This window comes from Sus scrofa, chromosome 1, assembly GCF_000003025.6.
Source record: "Sus scrofa isolate TJ Tabasco breed Duroc chromosome 1, Sscrofa11.1, whole genome shotgun sequence".
In the NCBI taxonomy this organism is placed as follows: domain Eukaryota; kingdom Metazoa; phylum Chordata; class Mammalia; order Artiodactyla; family Suidae; genus Sus; species Sus scrofa.
Window position 1 is genome coordinate 92,303,721 of NC_010443.5, and position 16,356 is coordinate 92,320,076.

The following is a 16,356-nucleotide window of genomic DNA, read 5'->3' on the forward strand; positions in this document are numbered from 1 at the left end:
CGATAGACTTGTCCCCTCTTTGTTCATTTCTCTCCCACGTTTACAAAGCCTTTATTGTTGTTCTAGGGGCACAGCTTGGGACAGTAGTTTCTCTTCCTCTTTCTGGAATAATTTGCTTCTATTTGAATTGGACTTATGTCTTCTACCTCTTTGGTAAGTTTATTCAAAAATGTAACCTAAATTACAATGCGATAGATCCAAAATGTAGTAGTGATCTAATAATTGGTTAAAAATGTATATTCCGGAGTTCCCGTCATGGCGCAATGGTTAACGAATCCGACTAGGAACCATGAGGTTGCGGGTTCGGTCCCTGCCCTTGCTCAGTGGGTTAACGATCTGGCATTGCCGTGAGCTGTGGTGTAGGTTGCAGACGCGGCTCGGATCCTGTGTTGCTGTGACTCTGGCGTAGGCCAGTGGCTACAGCTCCAATTCGACCCCTAGCCTGGGAACCTCCGTATGCCGCGGGAGCGGCCCAAAGAAATAGCAAAAAGACAAAAAAAATAAAAAATAAAAGAGCATTGTCCACAGCTAGCCAACACCCGAAATCAGATTCTGACTGAGGGCAACTTGGAGGACTGCTAAAATTATAAAAAAAAAAAAAAAATGTATATTCCAATTCACTGAAGCAACCATCTCCTAAACTGCAAAGCTCTCAAACTCTTACTGATAACCTGTTTTTCAAGTTTATGTGGTTAAAATGATCTGAGTTGTGACCTAATAATTTATTTTGAAATATTTGTTCCATAGAAACTGCTATTGAGTCCAGGACTTAAATGCTATACTTACTATCAAAAATTGCTATGTTGTTTATTATAAAAATGTGTCTTTTTTTTTTTGTCTTTTTTACCATTTCTTGGGCCGCTCCCTCGGCATATGGAGGTTCCCAGGCTAGGGGTCTAATCAGAGCTGCAGCCACCGGCCTACGCCAGAGCCACAGCAATGTAGGATCCGAGCCACGTCTGTGACCTACACTACAGCTCATGGCAACACCGGATCCTTAACCCACCCGAGCAAGGCCAGGAATCAAACCCGCAACCTCACGGTTCCTAGTCGGATTCATTAACCACTGCGCCGCAATGGGAACTCCATTAAAATGTATCTTTGAAACTATTTCTTCTCACTGGGTAGTTTTTTGTTTTGTTTTGTTTTTATGGCCACACTCCCAGCATATGGAATTCCTGGGCCAGAGGTTGAATCCAAGCTGCAGCTGCAACCTACGCCACAGCTGCAGCAATGCCAGATCCTTTAACCCACTATACCAGGCTGGGAGTCGAACCCACGCCTCCACTGCAATTCAGGCCACTTCAGTCAGATTCTGAACCCACTGCACCACAGTGGGAACTCCTCACTGGGTAGTTTTAATATCTTGTTTGTTTGTTTATACCCAGGTCTTTCATGTCTCAATCTCAATAGCAGGATGAATTGCATATTTGATAAATTGGATTGCCACATAAGCATTTATGCAGGAGATGTAGCTGCAATCAAAACAAAAAACAAATCAATAAACAAAAGCAGATGCCTGCAGAAATAATAGATTGTATACACTTATTTTTTTTTAAAGATTTATCTGGCAGACCCTGATAGGCAGAATCATGTGGTTAAAAGTGTTCTCTTCAGGCACAAATCTCCAATTATGAAATAACGTACAGCACAGTGACCATAGTCAATAGTGATGTACCTACTTAAAAGTTGCCAAAAGAGAGAAGTTCCCGTCGTGGCACAGTGGTTAACGAATCCAACTAGGAACCATGAGGTTGCGGGCTCGGTCCCTGCCCTTGCTCACTGGATTAACGATCCGGTGTTGCCGTGAGCTGTGATGTGGGTTGCAGACGCGGCTCGGATCCCTAGTTGCTGTGGCTCTGGCGTAAGCCGGGGGCTACAGCTCCGATTTGACCCCTAGCCTGGGAACCTCCATATGCCGCAGGAGCGACCCAAAGAAATAGCAAAAAGACAAAAAAAAAAAAAGTTGCCAAGAGAATATATCCTAAAAGTTCTCATCACAAGAAAAAAAAATTTGTAATTTTGTATGGTGACAAATGGTAACTAGACATTGTTTTTTGTTTTTTGGGATTTTTTTGTTTGTTTGTTTGTTTTTTGCTTTTTTATGGCCAAACCCGTGACATATGGAAGTTCCCAGGCTAGGGGGTCGAATTAGAGCTACAGGTGCCGACCTGCACCATAGGTACAGCAATGTGGGATCCGAGCTGAGTCTGTGACCTACATCACAGCTCATGGCAATGCCAAATCCTTAACCCATTGAGCAAGGCCAGAGATTAAACCCACATCCTCATGGATACTAGTCAGATTCGTTTCTGCTGTGCCACAACGGGAACTCCCAAATAACTAGACATTGTGGTGATCATTTCACAGTGTATATAAATATCGAATCGTTACGTTGTACACGTGAAGCTAATGTAATGTTATATGCCAACTTTAAGTTGTTCTCTTCAAACTTTATAGGAAATAATACAAATAGCAATTATCCCATTAAAGTGTTATAAGAAGAACTTGAAATAAAAACTAAGCTGAAACCAATTTTACACTGAGTTTATAATGACATAATCTTTTCAAGACATATAAAAATCACTGTTGGTGCAACCTAATTGTATTTAACTATTATTTTTCTATTTTAAGGTCTAGTTGGAATCATTTGGTTTATTTTATGGACCTGGTTAGTTAGTGACACACCAGATACTCACAGGACAATCTCCCCTTATGAAAAGGAGTACATTCTTTCATCGTTAAGAAATCAGGTAAGAAAAAAAAGAAAAGAAATCAGGTAAGGATTTGGGCACATTTTTTTTAAGTAATTTCAGAACTTTTTTTCTTCAGAAGTAAGATACCATGAGTTTCCATTGTGGCTCAGGGGAAATGAATCTAATTAGCATCCATGAGGACGCAGGTTCAATCCCTGTTAGGTTCAATCCCTGGCCTTGCTCAGTGCGTTCAGGATCTAGCATTGCCGTGAGCTGTGCTGTATGTTGCAGATGCGACTCAGATCCTGAGTTGCTGTGGCTGTGGTATAGGCCAGCAGCTGTAGCTCTGATTCGACCCCTATCCTGAGAACTTCCATATGCTATGGGTGTGACCCTAAAAAGACCAAATAAATAAACAAATAGTTAGTTGTTAGAAAACTAACTGGTATATTTTTATCTGTATTTTTTTTTTAAATGGCTGCACTCTGGGCATATTGGAAGTTCCAGGGATTGAATCCGAACCACAGCTGTGACCAAGCCTCAGCTGCAGCAGTGCTGGATCCTTTAATTCATTGCACCAGGTCGGGGATGGAACCTACACCTTTGCAGCGTCCCAAGCCACTGCAGTTGAGTTCTTAACCCACTGCGCCACAGCAGGAACTTCTCATCTGTATTTTATATTTATTGTGATATATCATAATATCATATGATATACACTTGTTTGCTCCTCTAGAATAGGTCTTTAGAAAAAAAAATTATACTGACTGAAGAGATTTGTTTCCTTTAATTGAGCAAAGTAAAGCAATTCAGAAATAAAAGTCTGTAATACAGTAAATTCTCAAGACATGAAGACAAAATATTTGCTTTTTGGTGGGAATAAAAAAACATGAAAACATTAGGAAAAATTAAAATGTATATGAGTTCCCATCGTGGTGCAGCAGAAACGAATCCAACTAGGAACCATGAGGTTTGATCCCTGACCTCGATCAGTGGGTTAAGGCGGCGCTGCCATGAGCTGTGGTGTAGGTTGCAGTCTTGGCTCAGATCTGGCATGGCTGCGGCTGTGGTGTAGGCTGGCAGCTGTAGCTCGGTTTAGACTCCTAGCCTGGGAACCTCCATATGCCACAGGTGCAGCCCTAAAAAGCAAAAAATAATAAAATAAAATTAAATCTTTAGCATTAAGTCTTTAGCATTATTGATGCCTTCATATCACTTTATTAAAGAACATAAAATATTTCCCATAAAACTTTTCTTGCCCATTAAGTTAATATGATTGATAGTTTTAATTTTTATATATGGTCAACCAGGCAGCAAATTCAACGTTTACTCATTCACATTTCTTTTTACATTTTTAAATTTTGCTACGAATATGTTTATAAGTTGCTGAACTTTAAGAAATATCACATCCTTTGGTCCTTGCCAAAGTTTGGTAAAGACTTAGAAGATATCACCAGTGTAATAAAGTTACTTTGAGATCTCAGTGTCTCTGCAATGTTAATCAAATGAACCACCCACTTTTTCCCCCTGAGTAACAGATATAGAAAGATTTAGTGTATTTTAATGGATCTTGCCACATAAAATCGAATATGTCTTGTATATATAATGAAATGTTACTCAGCCATAAAAAAGAAACAAATCTTGTCGTTTGCAACAACTTGGAGGGTATTATGCTTAGTGAAATAAGTCAAATTGAAAAAGACAAATACTGTGTGTTTTCACTTATATGTGGAATATAAAAAATAAATGAACAAATTACACATAGAAACCAACTCATAGGTACAGAGAACAAACCAGCGGTTACCAGAGGGAGAAATATGGGGAGAGGGGCACAATAGGTGAAGGAGATTAAAAGGTACAAACTACTATGTGTAAAGTAAATTAATTATAACGATGAAATGTACACTACAGGAATATAGTCTATGTGTGTGTGTTTATGTGTGCGTGTGTGTGTATATATATAGATAGATAGATATAGATATATTTTTTTTTTGGCCATCCTGTGGCATATGGAGTTCTTGCACTGGGCATCAGATCCAAGCCACAGCTGTGCCAACGCCAAATCCTTAACCCATTGTCCTGGGCCAGGCATTGAAATTGTGTCCCAGCACTCCAGAGACACCACCAGTCCCATTGCACCACAGCAAGAACTCCATAGTTGATATTTTATAATAATTTTGTATGCAGCATAACTATAAAAATATTGGGTTACTGTTTTGTACACCTGAAATTAATATAATATTATGAGTCAACTATATACTTCAATTAAAAAAAAACTTAGGAGTTCCCATTGTGGCTAGGTGGGTTAAGAATCTGACTAGTATCCATGAGGATGTGGTTTGATTCCTGGCCTCACTCAGTGGGTTTAGGATCTGGTGTTGTCCCAAGCTGTGGCATAGGTTGCAGATGCAGCTCGGATCTGGCGTTGCTGTGGCTGTGGTGTAGGCCGACAACTACAGCTCCAATTCAACTCCTAGCCTGGGAATTTCCATCTGCCTCAGGTACGGCCCTAAAAAGACAAAGGAAGGAAGGAAACGCTTGCTTCCTCCAAAACTTCATTTTTATCATTATTTTCATGGACTTATGAGACCTTTCAGTTTATTTACAGTTTTCTAAAAGATAGATTAATATCTTCCTAAATTTGTCCATTGTCCAAACCTAAAGTTAATCTGTTTTTCTATATGCTTCAGAAAATGGAATATTCAAGAAGTTCCCTAGTGGTCTAGTGGTTAGGACTTGGTGCTTTCACCACTGTGGCCTGGGTTCAAACCCTGGTCTGGGAGCTGAGATTCCACATCAAGCTGCTACATGCTGTGGCAAAGAGAGGGGGGGGGGGAGGAAGGAAGGAAGGAAGGAAGGAAGGAAAGAAAAGAAAAGAAAGAGAAAAAGAGAATGGAATATTCAGAAACAAGAGGAACTAGGGGCATTAGGTTTCATAGAACCCCAAACTACATTCTTAAACCAGATGACTTTGTAGCTGAAAATGTCATAAAATACTGTGTTACACGAAGCTCTGCTTTTAAATCTTGGATCCAAGAAATGTGTAGCATCTACTATACCTAATCATTCCTTAAGCATTTTTTGAGAGCTTACTGTATGTTAGGTTCTCTGTCAGGTACTGAGGGTTTAAAAATTAATCAGAGAAAAGGAATGAACAAGACATGGTTCCTGTGGGACCTGTTATCTCCAGAGGAAGACAAACATGGGTGAACAAGATCTCAGTGTAATTAATACAGGCTACTGATGAGTGCTCTGAGTTACACAGTGCATCTTTGGTACAGAAAAGGCAGGGTCCTCAGCCAGCCTGAGGATTCATAGGAAGAGCTCTGTGGCCAGGGACATCAAGAACATACTGGCAGTGGAACAGAGTTGGATTCCTGGCTTTGTTGCAGTGAAGGAAAAGCACATCCTGAGAAATCAAAGGGCATCTCAGAGAGAGAGTTGAGAGCAGCTTGTTATAGTTTATTTAGACTTGTGTTAGTTGACTTTGGGGAGGGTTTAAAAAACCAAAGTTTTTGATGGATGATAATGTGAAAACAAATAATGTATATGGATATGTATGGCTGGGTCACTTTGCTGTACAGCAGAAATTGACAGAACACTGTAAAGCAACTTTAATTAAAAAAAAAAAAGTAAAAAAAAAGGGGGGGGGCAGTGTTTTGCCCTGGAATTGGTACTGTGAGAAAGCAGTAACAATTCTGTGGCTGAGTATCTTAATTTTTATTTCGAAGATAGGCTGGGCTATAATTGGCAAAGAAACAGCAGTCATTCGAATTAGCTGAGAGAGAATGGTTTGCTCCTTTGCGTGGTTCATACATTCTTGGTTTTGTCTGCTCAGGCGTGACTGAGGGGTGGCCTGTTTTTCCCCTCCCAGCATGCTTCCAGAGAGGCCATGTTCATGGCCAGTGGGAGTTACAGGTGTACAATATAATGACTCACAATTTTTAAAGGTTATACTCCAGTATAATATTATAAAATGTTGGCTGTATTCCCCGTCTTGTGCAATATATCCTTCTAGCTTATTTTATACTTAATAATCTGTACCTCTTAATCTCCTACACTGGTGTTCCCCCTCCCCCCTTCCCATTCCCCACTGGTAACCACTCATTTGTTCTCTATATCTGTGAGTCTGCTGCTTTTCTGTTATCTTTACTACTTTGTTGTATGTTTTACATTGCACAAGTGATATCATGCAATATTTGCCTTTTTCTATCTGACTGATTTCACTCAGGATAATGCCCTCCAAGTCCATCCATGTTGCTGCAAATGACAAAATTTCATTATTTTTAATGGCTGAGTAGTACTCCATTGTGTGTATATGTTTGTGTGTGATATCTTCTTTATCCATTAATCTGTTGATGGACACTTAGGTTGCTTCCATATCTTGGCAATTATAAATAATGCTGCTATGAACATTGGGATACATGTATCTTTTCCAAATAGTGTTTTTATTTTTATTTTTTCAGATATATACCCAGGAGTAGAATTGCTGCGTCATATGTTAGTTCTATTTTTAGTTTTTTGAGAAGCTTTCATGTGTTTTCCACTGTGGTGGCTGCACCAGTTTACATTCTTACCAGTAGTGCATGAGGGTTCCATTTTTTCCACATCCTCACCAATACTTGTTATTTATGTTCTTTTTGATGGCAGCCATTCTGACAGGTGTGAAGTCATATCTCATTGTGGTTTTGATTTGCATTTCCCTGATGATTTCTGATGTTGAGCATCCTTTCATGTGCCTATTTGCCATCTGCACCTCGTCTTTGGAAAAAAAATGCCTATTCGTTTCTTCTGCATGTTTTTTTAAATGAGTTGTTTGGGTTTGGGCTTTTTTTTTTTTTTTTTTTTTTGGTCTTTTTGCCTTTTCTAGGGCTGCTCCTGAGGAATATGGAGGTTCCCAGGCTAGGGGTCTATCGGAGCCATAGCTGCCTGCCTATGCCAGAGAGCCACAGCAACTCGGGATCCAAGCCGCATCTGCGACCTGCACCACAGCTCACAGAAACACTGGACCCTTAACCCACTGAGCGAGGCCAGGTATCAAACCCACAATTCCCTGGTTCCCAGTCAGATTCGTTAATAACCACTCAGCCACGTCGGGAACTCCAAGGGCTTCTTTTTTTTTTTTATGTTGAGTTGTATAAGCTGTTTATGTATGTTGGATATTAACCCCTTATCAATCACATCATTTGCAAATATCTTCTCCAGTTCAGTAGGTTGTCTGTTCGTTTTGTTGGTGGTTTCTTTTGCTGTACAGTTTAATTAGATCCCATTTGTTTAATTTTGCTTTTATTTATTTTTCTTTGGGGGTAAGATTATAAAAAACATTGCTAGACAAAAAAAAAAAAAAAAAAAAAGGAGTTCCTGTCATGGTGCAGTGGAAACGAATCCAACTAGGAACCAGGGGGTTGCAGGTTTGATACCTGGCCTCGCTCAGTGGGTTAAGGGTCTGGCATTGCCGTGAGCTGTGGTGTAGGTCACAGACGCTGCTCGGATCTGGCATTGCTGTGGCTCTGGCGTAGGCCAGCGGCTGTACTTCCAATTCAACCCCTAGCCTGGGAACCTCCATCTGCTGTGGGTGTGGCCCTAAAAAGACAAAGGACAAAAATATAAATATATCTATATAGCTATGATTTATGTCAAAGAGTTTTCTGATTATGTTTTCCTCTAATAGTTTTACGCTGTCCAGTATTATATTTAAGTGTTTAACGCATTTTGAGTTTATTTTTATATATGATGTTAGAGGGTGTTCTAATTTCATTCTGTCCAGTTTTCCCAGCACTGCTTATTGAAGAGACTGTCTTTTCTCCATCATATATCCTTGCCTCCTTTTTCATAGATTAATTGGCCATAAATGCATGAGTTTATTTCTGGGCTGTCTATTCTGTCTCATTGATATATATATTTCTGGTTTTTGTGCTAGTACCATACTGTTTTGATGACTACACTACAAAGTGAAGCCAGGGAGCCTGATTCCTCCAGCTTCATTTTTCTTTCTTAGGATTGCTTTGGCTATTTTGGGTCTTTTGTGTTTCCATACAAATTTTAAAATTATTTGCAGTACTTCTCTGAAAAATGCCATGGGTATATTGATAGGGATTGCTTTGAATCTGTAGATTGCCTTGGGTAATGTAGTCATTTTAATAGTATCATTTCTTCCAATCCAAGAATATGGTATATGAAGGTCTCTTTTAAATAAATTGTCCAGGCATTACCACTTCACCCACTGAAGTTTTCTTTCCCTCATAGAGTCTGATATTGGTTTTTTCCTTTTCTTTTCTTAATTCTTAAGGACAGCATATTTTATAACTTTTTTGTTTCTCTTTTATACCTTTAGAAAGACTATCCAATTTTACAACATTGTGAAGCAAATAGAAGCTTTTGTTTGAATATTTAGTTGCACTAACTTAAAAGCATGTATTGCATGGAACTTTTTCTAAACCAATTTGCTGTTACTTACATTTGAAAGGAAGATTTTTTTGGTGTGTGAAGTTGCACATAGAAGATACTCAGATATTTGTTGAATGAGGCAAGGATATATGATGGAGAAACACTACTTTCTTAGTGTTTACTCGTGCTTACCTTATGAGAATTCTCTTTACTTTCTTTTTAAGAATCTTTTGACAGCATTGTCAGTTTTGTAGATTTGTTTTCATTAAAGCTGGCTAATAGGAGTTTTCTTTCTTTGTGGCTCCCTGGATTAAGAACCTGACCAGTAACCATGAGGATGCAGGTTTGATCCTTGGCCTCCATCAATGGATCAAGGGTCCAGTGCGGCCTCAAGCTGTGGCGTAGGTCACAGATATGGCTTGGATCTGACATTGCTGTGGTCATGGCATAGGCTGAAGGCTAGGCTCCCATTCCACCTCCCACCTGGGAACTTCCATGTGTCTCAGGTGCAGCCTTAAAAAGAAAAAAAAAAAACTGGCTAATAGAACCCATAAATCCATTTTAAAAAGGCAGATATAAACTGTACTCTGCTGTCATTCTGCCCTGAGGACCACCCAACCCATGAGGTGCCATTAACCCCCTGGGTTGGGAGATCAAACAATCTGTGATTGTCTGGCATATTCCAGGCCAATTTATTGTTAAATATCAATAGATCCTAATCTCCTTTTTTAGAATAAAAGTGATTATAGATCGAAGGTCTGTTGCATCTTTGCACAACCACAGCAGTTACCTTGCACACCCTGCACTGCTGACACCTGCTTTGAAGAGCAGCCCTCCAGATGGCTCATAAGACACCATATCTTACATAGTTCTTACAAATCATTGGACAATGAGATATGAATTTTTTTTTTTTTTTTTTAGTGTCGCACCCTTGGCATATGGAAGTTTCTAGGCTAGGGGTTGAATCGGAGCTGCAGCTGCCAGCCTACACCACAGCCACAGCAATGCCAGATCTGAGCCGTGTCTGTGACCTACACCACAGCTCATGGCAATGCTAGATTCTTAACCCACTGAGCAAGGTCAGGAATCGAACCTGCATTCCCATGGATACTAGTCAAGTTTGTTACCACTGAACCACCACAGGAACCCCAAGATATGAATTTTTAGAGGACTTCCAGTCTCTGTTCTTCACCCTTATGTCAGTCTCTGATTTGATTATTAGACTGTTCTCTATTTTTTAGGTGGAGAAATTAATACTGCAGGTGACTTTTGACATTCATAACAAGTATTTGGTGTCCTAACATTATAGCTCTAAGATTACATTTCTATTTTTTCTTCTTATCTGAATCATGAACTCTTGATGGCTATTTAATCTGAGATATACTAATCAAGGGTGATAATATGTTCCAGACGGAATTTTAGCTGATGAGGTACTGCTCTAAACACAGCATAAAGATAGCTGTAGTTTGTCCTAATTATGTCTGTTTTTGTTTTGTTTTTTAGCTCTCTTCACAGAAGTCAGTGCCATGGATACCCATGCTAAAATCACTGCCACTTTGGGCTATTGTAGTTGCACATTTTTCTTACAATTGGACTTTTTATACCTTATTGACTTTATTGCCTACTTATATGAAGGAGGTCCTAAGGTTCAATATTCAAGAGGTAAGGAAAAAATAAACATCTTCTTCTTATAGAGAGTATACAGAATTTGCTTTTATCCATAGGAAACTCAGTTATTTTACACCTTCCATTTTCCTCTGATACACTAAATTGTAGAGATTGCTCTTTTGACCTCACTTGTCCCTTTCCTTGGTGTGTGTTAACTCTCGATTCAAGGTATTTGGGCTGGTATCCCCTTTATACCAGCCCCCCTTTAACCATAAAGGTCTTGCTAGTCTTACTAGGTCTTAGATCTCAGATGATAAATGCAGATGGGATCATATTCCCTTCTAAATGGGTGGTAGCTGGATGCTGCTGGGAGCCAAGAGGGGTGCTGAAAGGCACAGGGCTCTTGTATAGAGGTGAATCTGCAGTGTCATTCAGGCCCTGGCAGATCTAGAGCCATGCAGCTGTGCGAGACGGGCCTTCCTGAAACTGCCAGTTCTCTTTCTAACTCCTCAAATCGAGGCAGTTCTGTTTTCTCTGTGTTGACGGATTTTGATCTTTCCAGACATTAAAGAAAAGCCTAAAGAGGAAGTTCCCATTGTGGCTCAAGAGTAACGAGCCTAACTAGTATCCATAAGGATGAGGGTTCGATCCCTGACCTCACTCATTGGGTTAAGGATCCGGCATTGCTGTGAGCTACAGTGTAGGTTGCAGACATGGCTTAGATCCTCAATTGCCGTGGCTATGGTATAGGCTGTCAACTGTAGCTCCGATACGACCCCTGGCCTGGGAACTTGCATATGCTGTGGGCACAGCCCTACATAAAGGGAAAAAAAAATTAAACCCTGATAAGGGTCTCGTATTCAGAATATATAACAAATTTATATAACTCAATAATACAAATATAAATAACCCAATAAATTGTTTCAATAGGCAAAGGATTTGAATAGACAGTAATCCAGGGAAGGTATACAAATGATCAATTAACCCATGTAAAGAAGCTCAACATTAAGGAAATGCAAATCAAAACCATAATGAGGAGTTCCCTGGTGGCCTAGCAGTTAAGGTTCTGATGTTGTCATTTCTGTGGCACAGGTTCAGTCACTGGCCTAGGAATTTCCACAAGCCACTGGTGTGGCCAAAAAAATTTTTTAAACCGTAAGGAGATACCATTTCACTCCTATTAGAATCAGAAAACCAGAAACTGGAGTTCCTGTTGTGGATCAGCAGTAATAATCCCGACTAGGATCCATGAAGGGGTTTGATCCCTGGCCTCGCTCAGTGACTTAAGGACCTGGTGTTGCTGTGGCTGTGACATAGGCTGGTAGCTGCAATGGGAAATTCCATAGGCCTTGGGTGTGCCCCTCCACCCCCAAAAAAAAGAAGAGGCAAAAAAATCAGAAACCAACAAGTGTTGGTAAGGATATGATAGAAACAGAACCCTTGGGGTTCCCGTCGTGCTTCAGTGGTTAACGAATCCAACTATGAACCATGAGGTTGCTGGTTCGATCCCTGGCCTTGCTCAGTGGGTTAAGGATCCAGCATTGCCATGAGCTGTGGTGTGGGTTGCAGACAAGGCTCGGATCCCGCATTGCTGTGGCTCTGGTGTAGGCCAGCAGCTACAGCTCTGATTAGACCCCTGGCCTGGGAACCTCCATATGCCGCGCGAGCGGCCCTAGAAATGGCAAAAAGACAAAAAAAGAGAAAAAAAAAAAGAAAGAAAGAAAGAAATGGAACCCTTATACATCTGCTAGTGGGAATGTAAAAATTTGTAGCCAATGTGGAAAACAAATTGGAAATTCCTCAAAAAGTTAACCATAACATTATAATGACCATGGAGTTCCCATTGTGGCATAGCAGAAACGAAGCCAACTAGTAACCATGAGGTTGCAGGTTCGATCCCTGGCCTTGCTCAGCAGGTTAAGGATCCAGTGTTGCCCTGAGCTGTGGTGTAAGTCCCAGATGCAGCTTGGGTCCCGAGTTGCTATGGCTGTGGTGTAGGCCAGCGACTATAGCTCCAATTCAGCCCCTAGCCTGGGAACCTTTATATGCTGTGGGTGTGGCCCTAAAAAAAAAAAAAAAAGTTATTATTACCAGTAATAATATTCCTGAGTTTATACCCAAGGGAAGTGAACACATGTCCACATAAAAACATCAAAAACAAGTATATGGAAGTTCAAAACATCATGACTCATAATAACTGAAAGGTGGAAACAACCCAAATGTGTATCAGATAATGAATAGATAAACAAACTGTGGTATATTCCACAGTCATGAAGTGGAAGCACTGGAGGTGAAGAGCGGCCTGGATGAGGATGTAGACAGCAGAGCTGATGCACAGCTGCACAGATTACATGGACTTAGCTCTGTCAACAACGGTTAAATGACGGGCACCTTTGGGCACCATGCTTCCAAAGCAAGCCAGAAACATTGGTCACATGGCCCAAACCTTAAACTTCACCCAAGCAACTAGCTGTGAAGAACTCCTCTGGCTACTTTTGGAAAACAAGATCAATTTCACTGAACTACCTCTGTCAACGGCGTTGACAGATGTTAAACTGCACTGAGGCTTTAGCAATAGGATGGTATGGACTTGTGAGCAAGCCTGTTTTCTCTAAGCTCTTTGTTAACAGAGCCTTAATGCAGGCGCTTCTGTATTGAAGCCTTGAATGCAAACACAAATATCACTCCACTGATGCTTCTATTTGAAATTTTCCCAGAAGTACTAGAGAAAGAATGAACTATCAATAGCTGACTGGTAATTAGTGATATGTACTTAATTGGCTTCAATTACTTTTCATTACTTTCTTTTTTTAGTTCTATAATGACTTTAAAACTAGAATCTTTTGGGAGTGCCCATTCTAGCTCAGTGGTAACAAACCTGACTAGGATCCACGAGGATGTGGGTTTGATCCCTGGCCTCACTCAGTGGGTTAAGGATCCCTCATTGCTGTGGCTGTGGTGTAGGCCAGCAGCTGCAGCTCCAATTCGACCTCTAGCCTGGGAACTTCCATATGCCTTGAGTGTGGCCTTAGAAGAAAAAGTATATGTATTAAAAATGTTGCTGGTCTGTACCATTGATGATGCTTATATAGAATTATTACCAAATTTAAATATCAGTGGTAAAATATCTTTCTACCTTTTGTGTTTATAAAACCCTAACAGGTGTACCCATCTTTCTCAGACTATAAAAACTTTTGTTTCTGTCAGAACTGGGCCTTTTTTTTCTTTTGTCTTTTTAGAGCCGCACCCACAGCATATGGAGATTCCCAGGTTAGAGGTCAAATAGGAGCTACGGCTGCTGGCCTATACCACAGCCAGAGCAATGCAGGATCCAAGCCACGTCTGCACCCTACACCACAGCTCACCGCAATGCCAGATCCTTAAGCCACTGAGTGAGGCCAGGGATCGAACCCATGTCCTCATGGAGACTAGTCAGGTTCATTACCACTGAGCCACAACTGAACTCCCAGAACTGGGCCATTTAGTCTTGGCACGTCAGGTTTGTGCTAACCTGATTATGTTTTCTCCATTATGAAACTGGTGATTTCCTAAAAAGCTGACTGTCAAATTATTACCTACAAAGCAAATAACACACTTCCATAATAAATCCTGTTTCATATCTTGTGACGTATTCATTTTGCTCAGGTGGTGACATAAAGGGAAAGAAGAGGGAAAAATAGAGCTGTGTGTGTCGCTGCCTTTGTCCTCTCTTCAGAGCCTGTGTCACTGCCCCAGCACTGACCCAGATGGTGTTCCTTTTAGAAGTCACTAAGCTGTGCATTTGATGCATGTGCTTTTCTGTATCTGAATTTTATTTTATAATAAAAAATATTTTTAGAATAAATAAATATGTGAAAAGTGATGTGTGGGTATAATCCATAGGCTAAGAGGAGGACATCTCTCATTATAGCCTAGGTCCCAAAATAACATTGAGGATTTTCCTGAGACTCTGGGGAGCTCTGCTTCCCTCTGAGGCAGGCTCTGCAGACTGCACAGAACTGAATCTCATGATCCTTCTAAAAACCAAACTTACTCCCTATAGTTATATAAAGTTTAGAGAATATTGCTCTGTATTTCCTTTGCTTTCAAATAGGGTGTGTGTGGGAGTTCCCATTGTGGCACAAAGGAAACTAGTATCCATGAGAATGGGGATTCAATCCCTGGTCTCATTCAGGGGGTTAAGGATCTGGCGTTGCCCTGAGCTGTGGTGTAGGTCACAGACGTGGCTCAGATCCTGTGTTGGCTGTGGTGTAGGCCAGCAGCTGTAGCTCCTGTTCAACAGCTAGCCTGGAAACTTCCATATGCCTCAGGCTTGGCCCTAGAAAGCAAAAAAAAAAAAAGGTGTATGTGTGTGCATGTTGGTTCTCCTCCCTCTGTAATTAATCCTGGATCTTCTTATTCCTTCCAGAATGGGTTTTTATCTGCAGTCCCTTATTTCGGCTGCTGGGTATGTATGATTCTGTCTGGTCAAGCTGCTGACAATTTAAGAGCAAAATGGAATTTTTCAACTCTGTGTGTCCGAAGAGTTTTTAGCCTTATTGGTAGGTAAAAATCTGGTTTTGGTTTACACTTGTTTAATGTGTTTACAATGCAAGGCAAAATGAAATTGATATTAGTCATTTGTTTACATGGTAAATCAATATCTTTTAATGCATGTAGTTCATGTCTGTACAAAATGGTACTTTTTGAATGATGCATTTTGAGGATTAAGATTTATAATATCCTGTTATCTCTACCATACTCTTATAACTATAAAAAATGGCTCACTTTGCTGAATATCTCCTCCAGAATTTTATAACTCTTTGTTTTCAGCTCTAAGTTTGCAATGAAAATAAGATTTTTTAAGCCTCCCTCCCTTTTCTATTTTAAATTTCAATTGAAAATATATGCCAATATTATTATGTCAAAGGAGTAGCTAGCTATAAATCAAAGAATTCAGAGGAACCTTAAATAATCATGTGCTGCAGACTCTGGTTTCAGAAAAGTAACTTGTCAGGAGTTCCCATTGTGGCTAAGTGGTTAACAAACCCAGATAGGGTCTATGAGATTGCAGGTTCGATCTCTGGCCTCGCTCAGTGAGTTAAGGATCCGGCATTGCCATGAGCTGTGGTATAGCATGCACATGTGGCTCGGATCCCACGTTGCTGTGGCTGTGGTGTGGGCCGGCAGCTATAGCTCTGACTGGACCCCTAGCCTGGGAACTTCCATGTGCTGCAGATGTGGCCCTTAAAAAAAAAGAAAGAAAGAAAAGAAAAGTTTTTGGACTATCTAGGATAATTATACAAGTACTTAGGGACCCTGGAGGTCACTGAAGGTAATTACATTGTAAAAGGACCCTCTGAAGTATAATTACGAAAGCACTTTCTGAGCACCTACGACTAGAATGCACTGTCCTGTCCCACTGCCTATTGACCTCAACTCTTAAAAAGAGATTTTTCCACATCTACAAGTGAAATAAATTCATTTAGATTTAATTCAGTTTTCTCTTTTTTGGCTTTCTGTGGGCCTCCTCTATCCAGTACTGTAGCCACTAGTCATATGTGGCATTAAATGGAATTGAAATTTAAGAATAAGTTCCTCAGTTGCTGTATGTGCAAATATAGCAGTTCCATCATCTCAGAGAGCTGTTGGATGGCACAGAAAAACCAGCATCTCACCCATTAAGTCT

The 16,356-nt window shown here is 40.4% G+C and overlaps 1 protein-coding gene across 3 annotated transcripts in view; it reads left to right on the top strand.

Moving 5' to 3' along the window:
• SLC17A5 (solute carrier family 17 member 5) overlaps positions 1–16,356 on the top strand; it is a 55,968-nt gene that overhangs the window by 16,900 nt on the left and 22,712 nt on the right. For all 3 annotated transcript variants that reach the window (XM_003121410.4, XM_005654403.3, XM_013985139.2), the window contains 4 exons: positions 67–153; positions 2,635–2,753; positions 10,584–10,742; positions 15,097–15,229. In XM_003121410.4, coding sequence (XP_003121458.2) covers positions 67–153; positions 2,635–2,753; positions 10,584–10,742; positions 15,097–15,229 — 498 coding nt within the window. The remainder of the gene's footprint in view (positions 1–66; positions 154–2,634; positions 2,754–10,583; positions 10,743–15,096; positions 15,230–16,356) is intronic.